The sequence below is a fragment of the Orycteropus afer genome, unplaced genomic scaffold (genome assembly GCF_000298275.1).
Source record: "Orycteropus afer afer isolate SDZICR_OR568_19922 unplaced genomic scaffold, OryAfe1.0 scaffold00389, whole genome shotgun sequence".
Taxonomy (NCBI): Eukaryota; Metazoa; Chordata; class Mammalia; order Tubulidentata; family Orycteropodidae; genus Orycteropus; species Orycteropus afer.
Genome location: NW_006921976.1, coordinates 1904961 through 1916044, shown reverse-complemented (window position 1 = coordinate 1916044; position 11084 = coordinate 1904961). Strand labels below are relative to the sequence as shown.

Below are 11084 nucleotides of genomic sequence, written 5' to 3'. Positions count from 1 at the left end.
ATAGGAATTCTGAAGTATCATTTCTTAACAAATTTTTTACATATATTGTGTCTTTATATTTATGTATAATTTATATTTGCTCTAGTTTGAAATGTGCTTTAAGGTAAATACAAATTTATATGCAGAATTTTTAAAATGCCATTAAAAGAGAGATCATAAACTGTACAGAAGGAACTAGGAATTATTCAACTGGAAGCAAGAATGAGATAATTACTGAAATTTAGTATTTGATTTGACCATGACTTGTATGACTGTTAAGGAAAAAGATAACATTTTCATCACTTTATTGAGAAAGACAAAGTTTTATCAAATTTTTAGATACCACAGTAGCTCTGTTTTTTTGTGGCCATAATTGTCTTCCTTCAACCCTTCATCTTCTTCTTCATCAGGTTACATAGTATCACCTTATTTAAAGAACTTATTATGTAGTGAGTAGGGAATTCTGTTTTCTCTGAATCATACACTGATTATTTAAAATTTTAGCTATCACTAATTAAGTGCCTACAATGTGAGAAGAAAATAACAGACACTGCATTATCTCTAATCCTTGCAAAAATCCTTCAAGATTGTTGCTTTTTTGTCAGTAATGAAACTAATGATGAAAACTGAGACAAAGATAAGTTAAGTAATGTTCATAAGGTCCAAAGCTAATGTGGGCAGAATTATTTTACCAAATTCCAATAGCACTTTGTAATTTGAATATCTCATTGTGTATAATGCTTCCATTTTTTAAGATTTCATGCTTATATAATAACTCTATAAGCTTTTTCACAGCTACTCAAAAAGGGGAAATATATTGGACTGTTTGACATTTGAATGTTACTGTGTTCTTTTGCAGCCTGTGAACTCATGAATCAAGGCATCCTCGCTCTTGTCAGCTCCATTGGCTGTACGTCAGCAGGGTCCCTCCAGTCTCTGGCAGATGCCATGCACATACCCCACCTTTTCATACAGCGTTCAACAGCTGGGACCCCACGGAGTGGCTGTGGACTCACCAGGAGTAACAGAAATGATGACTACACCCTCTCAGTTCGCCCACCAGTCTACTTGAATGATGTTATACTGAGAGTGGTCACAGAGTATGCCTGGCAGAAATTCATTATATTCTATGACAGTGAATATGGTAAGTGTTTGTGTGAGTATTGTAAGGTTCCTATTTGCATAAGAAATAACATCATAAGTCCTGAAAAATATCTAGAAGCTTACTCATTGCTTTTGTGGAATTCTTGTCTTTTCATATTTTTCTTATAAAGCTAGCAACAATAACAGAAAGTGTTGCTAAGGTATCAAGGTCAATCTTTTTATGTTAAATTCTTTTGATGTCAAATTAAAAAAGAAAAAAAAAATACCTGTGCCTAATGCTAAGTTTAGGAGCTCTGGTGGCTTAGTGCCTAAGGCACTTGACTGCTAACCAGAAGGCTGGCGGTTCAAACCCACCAGCCACTCCTCAGAAGGAAGATGGAGCAATTTACTTCCATAGTGATACTGCCTCGGGAACCCAAGGAAGTGTCGCTATGAGTCATTTCCAACTCCATGGCACACAACAAGAAAAATGCTAAGTTTATAAATGTTTCTAAAGGAAATCTGACTCTGATATATCTCGGAAATTTGCAAATACGGGGCAGTCAATAATACATTTTAATTACTGTATTTCTCCCTTTCCAATAAATCTTATACCTCTATTTAAAAAGGGAGCTCTGGTAGCATAGTGGCTAAAGCACTTGACTGCTAACCAGAAGGCTGGCAGTTCAAACCCACCAGCCACTCCTCGGAAGGAAGGTTGGGCAATCCTACTTCTGTAGTGATACTGCCTCGGAAACCCAAGGAGGGGTCGCTATGAGTCGAGGCCGACTCGACGGCACATAACAACAACAACAATAAAAAAAAAAAAAGAAAAAAAGCAACTCACTGCCATTGAGTCATTTTTGACTCATAGCGACCTTCATTGGGTTTCAGAGGCTATATATCTTTACAGAAGCAGATCATCCAGTATTCTTTTGTGGAACAGCTGGTGGGTTTGAACCACTAACCTTCCAGTTAGCAGTCAAATCTTTTATCTACTACACCACCAGAGCTCCTTATGACAATAAAATGCCATTTTGGACAGATCCTAAAACCCTGGAAAAAAATCTATTTTATTAATTTGTTAAAAAAATAAAATGACAGTCTTGCTTATAGCTTTGTGTAGACTCGAATATCTACCCAGTACTGAACTCTTTGGGGTCACTGATATTATATTACTTTACAATTACTACTGAACATTATCTACAGTATGAAATCTAACAAAAATGCAGGGAGCATAACAGCATTTATATATTTAATTTGGCAAAGTAAAATAAAAAGCATTGTCTCCAAATTTACTGTGATTTGAGTGAAAAAAAAAAAAAAACTTTGCTTCAAATTTTGAGTGCCAAGGTAAGAAAAGAAAACAAAATAATAAAAATATTTTTTATTAAATATGTTTTTCTCTGTTTATCTACCTGTCTTCTAACTAACCTATCCCCAAGATGAGCAAGTATAATTGCCCCTTGTTTTTGTCACTAGAGAGGGAAAAAAGGGAGTAGAGATGAGGATGGCCAAAGAAGGACAAATGAACAGATCTTGGTAAAGAATATATATTTGAAACATGGTTATGTCTTAAGAAAGAGACTCAGAAAAATAGTGCATTCAATATGGATGGACTTACTTTCACATATTAACATAAGGAAATCAGAAAAGATTTTGCCCTCGGTGGTGTAACTTTTTTCTTAGTCCACAAAAGTAAAAGTAATAACAATAAATTAATAATAATAAAGTAATAATAGTAAACTGTTTCCTTGTCATAATCTGCCCAGCATTGTGAACAGTATTCGAGTATAGTCACCAGAAGAATGAGCCAGAAAGTAACATCAATAGAAATAAGCACAAACAGCTTGGCGGAAATCTGAGAAGCATCAAATAAGTGCTCCTGTGGATCCAGAGAGGGGAAGCAAGTGGCAGTTACTTTCAGGCCCAAATATTCAAAGGTCACATGGGGTTTTGGCAATCAGAGTTCTATTAAACTTAATGAATAGGCTTCAGCCAAATATCTATGACACTCTAGAAACACACTCCTTTGTCTGCAGCACGGAAATCCGTAGTTTGATGCCTTATTTCATATTGTTTAGGGATCACAAAAAAAAAAAGAAAGAAACTGAAATGAATAAAATAAACAGAAAAAGGAAATAGGAAATAGTTGGCTCATCAGTAAAAGTGAGGCTAGAAACCATATTCAAGTCTGATATTGATGGATATGATTATTTATTGAGCTTAGTAAACTTCTCATTTCTGGAAATCAACATGCTTAGTATGCCTTTGTCAAATTTCTTTCATTCTGATTATGTGTGTCCTTGTATAATTTTAAATGTCCTTAAAAATAACTTGAACTAATTAATTTTAAAAACCTATACCTTTCTTTCCTGCTAACCAGATGGCTGGCGGTTCAAACCCACCAGCCACTCCTCGGAAGGAAGGTTGGGCAATCCTACTTCCGTAGTGATACTGCCTCGGAAACCCAAGGAGGGTTCGCTATGAGTCGGGGCCGACTGGACGGCAAAACAACAACAACAACATACCTTTCTTTAAAAAAGGGGAACTTTTTTTAATTAGTTCTATGAAAAGAGATAGTTTTGTAAAATAAAGAATGGAAAAGTGTTTTTTGATGAAGGCATTCTCATAACCAAAAAGGAAAAAGGAGAGAGAGAGAGAATTTTACTATTTAACTATAAATTTTCATGAGGGAAAACAATCTTCACCTCCTTGCTAACTTGTTTCCAAGTCCTACATGGAATATTGGCAGAAAAGTCTTACAAAGGAAGACTTTTTTTTATTATTTATGAGATAAATGATGTTTTGAAAATATACACTAAATATATGGCCACAGGATCATTTGCATACATTTGAAGTCCCTTATTCTTTATTTTTCACTTTGCCTTTGATTTAATAAGATGCTATAATCATACAGTGTATGAGCAGATCCTCTGTTAGAAGCAGTGTTTATTTTCTGGGGAAAAAAAAAAAATTACCTTTACTCTGTGATAAACCTGCCTTTGACTTATTATTTAACTTAATAATTTATATTAAAAAAGTACCCTACTTTGTATCATTAAAATTAGTTCCAGGAATACCCTTGAATAATGAAAGAAAATTTTCCTTTGATACATACAGTACATCTTACTAGTAAAGAACTAGGCTAGAGCACAAAATAAATATCAGGCTATCCAGATACCTTGTACCTTGAAGAAGAGCTACATGTATTTACATATCCATTCATCAATGTCATCATTTTAAGTTCAAACACTGGAATTGTACTTGACTTTTATCTTGCTTATCAAGAATTACTTTCATTAAGGAATATATTAAGCATTATCTTTGGATGGAATCAGGCAGCCTACTGGGACCAAATGTTTTGGAGATGTATTTTCTAAGCACAATGCTTAGAAAAATATACTTAAAAAATACTTAGAATTCTATATCCAGTTAATTAGAGAAGCACCTTTACAAAAGCAGTTAATTATGAGTAAAGGCTCAGTATAAAAGTCTACTTTAAGTCCTATAACAAAGAAAATTCAAGTGTTTAATTCTAAACAAGTGGATGACAAGAAAGAAATGTGGAAACTTTATTTGAATGGATTGATTCAAGATATTTTTTAAAAAAGGTTTAAAAAGAAGTTCAGAAGTAGTGAGCTTTTATAAATGTATCATTTGGGAAAACACTTGTTCATTGCTCATTTGGTTAGCACAATGTATAAGGTACGAGATAAGCAGTTTTACACATTGTAGTCTTAGACTTTAAGAAGCTTACAATTACAAAAGAGGTAAAATATTTATATGGTTCTCTTAATAGACAAAATCATGAGTTAAATGTCGTAAATGATACAATCTGAATTCTGGTGTTATTAAAGAAGAGAGTGTTTAATTTTGGATACAGTGATCAAAGGCTTTATGAATAGTCTTTGATTTCAATTATAAAAGATAGGTGAATTTTGAGAGACAACAATGTGAAGGGAATAGACACTTCAATAGGGAGAATGTGTGACCAGCTCTTGGGTTAATTAAAATTTGAAAATAATATTTCTGAGCTTATTTATTGGCTAGGATATTGAGTAAGTATTTTACATTATATCATTTAATCTCCTCAGAGGTTAGTATTATCGTGATCTTAGAAATAGGAAAACTGAAACAACTAATAGGTAACTTGTTCACAGAAATGTAGCTACAAAGAGTCAGAGCTGATATTGAAAGTCTTACTAGAGCTCTTAACCATTTATGATGAGTAGAAAAAATGAACTTTCACCTGAGAATGTAACAAGAGCTAGACAAAAGCTTTCACTATGTGCCAGGTGCTGTTCTAAGTGTTTTACATGTACCATCTTATTTAATCTTCACAATAGCCTTCAGAGGTTGATATTATTCTTATTTATTTATTTTTACAAATGAAAATTTGAAGCAATGGAAAGTCAAGTACTTTTCAAGTAAGTCAAGAAGTCTGAAATCAATTAATGATAGTTTCATTTATAGTCCCTGCTTTCAACCACTAGAGTATGATGACTCTATACAAATAAGAGTAAGATTAATTCTGACTATGAAATAAAAAAAAAAAAAAAAAGTTACAAAAAAAAAAAAAAAAAAAACAAGCTCACTGCCATCGAGTCGAACCCGACTCATAACGACCCCTCTTTGGGTTTCCAAGGAAATATCGCTACAGAAGTAAATTTCCCAACCTTCCTTCTGAGGAATGGCTGGTGGGTTTGGACTACCAGCCTTCTGGCTAGCAGCCAAATGCCTTCAGCACTGTGACACCAGAGCTCAAGCCTGCAGATTTTAAACAGGACAGCTACCAGGACAAAGAAGGCAAATTCATCTGTATCAGGCATAGATAGCTGTTTACCTCCAGAATATCTATTTTCTTTTATCTTTGCTAATGGAATGCCAAATTTATTTAAAAGAACAATACTTCCAAGTTAAAACTGCATTGTTTAGGATCTCTTTCAGGTAGGGTTATAATGTTATATTGTGAAGAATTGGTAGTGTCTGAGATGTTGTCCCAATTGAAAGCTTACAAGTTAGACTGCCTCAGTTTCATGGATGCTGACAGAAGACCTAACACTCCTAGATTAGAGAGAAAGACTTTAATACTCATGGCACATCAAACAGCATGAGCCTTATACTGATGTTGGCTCCCCTTGGCTACAAGTCCTACAAGCCATTGTGGACTAGTTCAGGTGGATGTTATTCATGCAGTGGGTTTTTATAAATAAGGAACCCTGAGTTTTATGAAGAGCTGCTACTAAACCTGCTCAACATTTTTCCCGGAGTGAAGCATTATTATACTGGACAGTAAATAAATCTGTCTCAAGACCTATTGATCTACCTCTGAACCAATGAAAACCCTGTGGATTCCAACAGAATATTGTCTGATATAGTGTTGAAAGATGAGCCCATAGGTTGCAAGGCACTGAGAATACTCAGTTAACACAACATTGAACCCAGGTGTTCCAATAATCATGAAGATGGTTAGGACTGTGCAACATTTTATTCAGTTATACATGGGGTCACCATGAATTAATACCGACTCAAAGGCAACTAACAACTTCTCTCAAGAGAACTTATGCTTGTAAGATGTTCAGTAACACAAGAGATTTGTGGATAATTGTCTCCTAATTAGTAACTGCCACCACCCATACATCAGTTTATCATATTGTGGTGCCTTGCATGTTGCTGTGATGACAGAAACTACGCCACTGGTATTTCAAAGACCAGTAGGTCTACCATGGTGGCCAGGTTTCAATTCTAGAAGAAGACATAGCAAGAAGAAAGGCCTGTTGATGTACTTTTGAAAATTAGCCTATGGAAATCTATGGATAACAACATAATATTGTCTGATGCACTGCTGGAAGATAAACACCTTGTTGGAACATACTTGTGAAGATGGTATAGGACTGGGCAATTTTTCATTCTGTTATAGGAAATGTCACCATGAGTCAGAGCTGACTCAATATTAACAATTCGTTTCTGCACCATCTTGGCTTCTGCCAGATTTCCTCTTCGGCACTCCATAGTCTGCATTGTTCAGAGCTAAGAGAACAGCCTTGAATTCTGCCTTCTTAGCAGAGTGACTATACTATTTTCACTGAGGTTAAATGATCCAAGGAATCTTCAAGGAACACTACAGAGTTTCAGCTTAACAGAACCATCAATAAACTACTCCCATTTACTTATGGAAACCTTTGTGAATCAAGGCCTTATAGAATCAGCACTTGGCTTCAGGTGGTGGAACAGGGATAAAGTCTCCTCAGAAAGATAGCTATTACTTTTTCATATAAAGCTGAGATGCTATTGGAACCTGGCTTGTTTTCTTCCTTAATATACCATTTCCACTTGATCGCAGTGACTGTTAGGTACTTCAGATCTTGGTAGTCATTGAATTTGACCTCAAAATGAGAGTATTGCATCATTCATGGATCAGGCTTTCATTTTCATAAAAGCTTAATAGCAAGCTACTAACTGCTTTTCTAGAAAGGATGGGCCATGTTTGGGGTAAACAAGTCTACAACTAGAAGGTAAGTCTCTGAGAGGAAGCTGTCTCCTTTTTGGAGAAGCTCCAGTTGGCAAAATCATGAGCCACTGAGTCACAAGTATCCCCAGTCTAAGGAAGTACATGGCCATTTTTTGGATGGTAGTTGTGGATAAGAGAAAGTTGTGTTTCCTTAACTCCCAGGAGGGATTGAGCATTGTAAATCTGTCCATATAGTGTGAGGAAACACTATGTACAAGGCAACATTATGTGGTAACCATACTCCTGAATTTTGTTGGGCTATATCAGCCCCTTCCTTTGTCAGAGCTATGATAATATTGCAGTCACAGTCATGAGACTGAGGCTTCTGCTTTATCAACAAACAGTACATGCTACACCATGAAAATTTCTGAGTACAGAGGTACTTGCCCTAAATCCTGATCATTAATTGCAAAGAAATTTGTCCAACTAACTAGTATTTCTCCATGTGAGGTTATTCCTGATCAGGAAAATCTCATTAAGCACTAAAAGATGGGAAAGCAGAAGCATATGAAATGCCAATTCCTACTTCCATTCAGATGTAGAAACAAAGACAACAGTATGTTAAATTGGTAAAAAGGGCCCCCTCATGATGGCACCTTACTTGTCCTTCCCACTTTGATCCTTGAACAATTCCCATCAGTTGAATTCAGTATACTCTGCCCCCACAAAAATTAGTACAATTTTTAAAATTGTACTAAATTCTAGTTTATATGGTGGATATAAACTTCCTATCTTCAGTCATAAGTTGATTTATTTTTATGCCTTGTCAAGGATTACAGTAGATTTCAAATGTTACCCTTGCTTGTTTTACTCCACCAAGAAGGGAAATTACCAATTAGAAACAAACTTTTGAGTTGTAATTTATGTATACCAGGGAATTTAAAATGAAAAATCTTATTTTTTAAACTCTGTGTCAAAAACCTAAAATGTGCACAGAAACACCAACAATTAGTGTAACAGAATATAATGTAAATAAATATGATTTGAATCAGGCAGTGTCAACCAGAATCAACATTTTGGGAAGGTACTCCGAAGACGGGACAGGGAAAGTGTGTTAGATGGAAAATGGTAATGTTAATTTCTCAGAAGATAACATCAAAACGTGAAAAGGATTTCAGGGTCCATCAGCTACAAAACCGTGAAGGATATTCCATCCGTCCTAAAACACAGCCTCTAGCCACACCCTGGAGTCCTGCTTCTCAAAGCTGGCTGCACATAGATAATTTTCCAAAAGAACACAATGCTCAAGGCAGAATGCCCTCCACTAGGCTTCTTCTTACAATGCTGTTGTTTATCATGAAGGTGACTTTAGGAAAACAGTTCCTTAAATGTTCAAAGTTCAAAACAACACATAAGGACAGGTGGCCTGGGAGGATCACCCCCATTCCATGAACTCAGAAGTCTAGATTTGAGGAGAATTAAAATTGCTTTGTCATATGTCACCCAGTCCAGTATTCCATTTTATAGTTTTAACAAACTTTTACTAATGTAACTAGAATAATCTCTTTCTCTAAAGAGACATTAACAGCTGCAAAATAAACAAAAACAAAAATCAGTACCACAAGTAATAGAAATATAATGATAAGCCACATTTTTTTTGTTAGTTTGCTTAGCTTTTTCCTGTGATTCGTGTGAACTTTTGCAGAGCAAACTGGTTTTTCATTCAACAATTCATACACATTTTGTGTGGTGACATTGACTGAAATCCCCACAATGTAGCTTCACTCTTCCCGCTTCCTTCCTGTGTTTCACATTTCCATATGAACTTCTTTCCTATGTTTTCCTGCCCTCTAAGCTTTATCCCTGCACAAAAGCCGCTCTTTTGATCTTGCATGGCCAGTTGTTCATGCAATTGTGTGTACCACTCTAGTGTTATTATTCGCGTTATTGCTCAGCTGAAAGCTGAGGCACTGGCATGAGTTCAACTCTAGGCTTAAAGGGTGTATCAGGCTACTAACCAGAAGACTGGCTGTTTGAACCCATTTGCTGCTCCATAGGAGAAAGATGAGGCAGTTGGTTTCTGTAAAAATTTAGAGCCTTGGAAATGCTATGTGGACAGTTCTACTCTGTTCTGTTGGGTCACTATGAGTTGGAATCAACTCAATGGTAGTGGATTTTGGTAAAGGCCACAGTCCCAGGGGTTCCACTAGTCTCTATGAAAGGTCACATTTGAAGGTTGTATGTTTAATTAGTGTCTGGAGAACATTGGGCACAGATTACTGTGGGGAGGAATTCTAGACTTAAATTTTTCTTTTAGTCACATTTGCATGCATGTAATTAGGGAAACAGAACTCTTAATTTTATACATTTTAGAAATAGAGAACTGAGAAATCAATTTGATACTAATTTAAATAGTATCTATGTAGAAAAAAAATTATAAAACACACAATGTCAAAAGAATGGCATAAAATTTATCCATTTCTTACAATAATTAAAAAATATATTTTGTACATCTTAATGAATGATTAAATTACAAACAAGCCTTGGAAACTTAGTTTTGAATCAGTAGAATATAACTCTAATAATACTTTATGACGGATATTATAGTTCCCAATAAGAAAATTATGATAATTCGTATTGACAAAGTATGAAATAAGACTGAGTAACTAAATGCTGGTCTGGTCTATTAAAATTAAGGATAAAAGGAACTTACTCTTTTTTTTTTTTTAATGAGTATGAACATTTTAAGTCTTTTGAATAATACTTTCTATAATTGTAATACTGATGTAGAACAACATTGAAATCCTTTCTAATTTATATTTACTCTGACACATTTCCTAGTTTTTCAGCTGAATGTAAAATATCATTTAAAAAATGCTGAAATTCTAGGACAAGTGATAAAACATTTGAATTTTGTAAAGTCAATGTTAACTAATTGTGGAATCAATTTCTGCAACATATGTGTCACTTGTGTATATGATCTTACTCTTTGATATAACCTATAAGACACAAATAAGGGAGAAAGGAAAGAATGCCGGTAAAACATAAAATAGAGAAAATAGACTATAAAACACTACAATTAATCAGAAACCTGAAGGAAAATAGAAAACAAAATAAAAGCAAAAAACTTTAATGTACATGTAATTGGACTACTGGGAGGGAAGTGTGGCATTATGAAGATAAAGAAATATATGAAAAGAAAATAGATGATAAATGTCTAGTATTAAATAAATAAAAAACCTTAACCCACTGAACTTCAAGAATAATAAATGCAAAGAAAAGCAAAACTATGCCTATATTGGAAAAAAAGGAAAAACTTAAAAATCAAGGAGCTGAATTTCAATGTTCAGTACCTATCAAGACTATATTAATTCCAAAGTAGAAGAAAGTAATAGAGTAGAAAATAATGAAACAGAAAAAGTAAACAATAGAATAACTAAAGGAATATAAAATAATTAGTCCTTTGTAATGATTAATTGGAAGTTGTCAAAAAGGAAATGGAACGCATAAAGATTGATATCCTCGGCATTAGTGAGCTGAAATGGACTGGTTTTGGCCATTTTGAATC

General features: G+C 34.6%; 1 protein-coding gene across 1 annotated transcript in view; it reads left to right on the top strand.

Moving 5' to 3' along the window:
* The first annotated feature begins 238 nt into the window (after nucleotides 1-238).
* The window catches only part of GRID2 (glutamate ionotropic receptor delta type subunit 2), a 1108517-nt gene continuing 1097671 nt past the window's right edge, over nucleotides 239-11084 (top strand). The window contains exons 1-2 of the mRNA XM_042782610.1: nucleotides 239-245; nucleotides 839-1123. Of these exons, the coding sequence (XP_042638544.1) occupies nucleotides 239-245; nucleotides 839-1123 (292 nt within the window). The remainder of the gene's footprint in view (nucleotides 246-838; nucleotides 1124-11084) is intronic.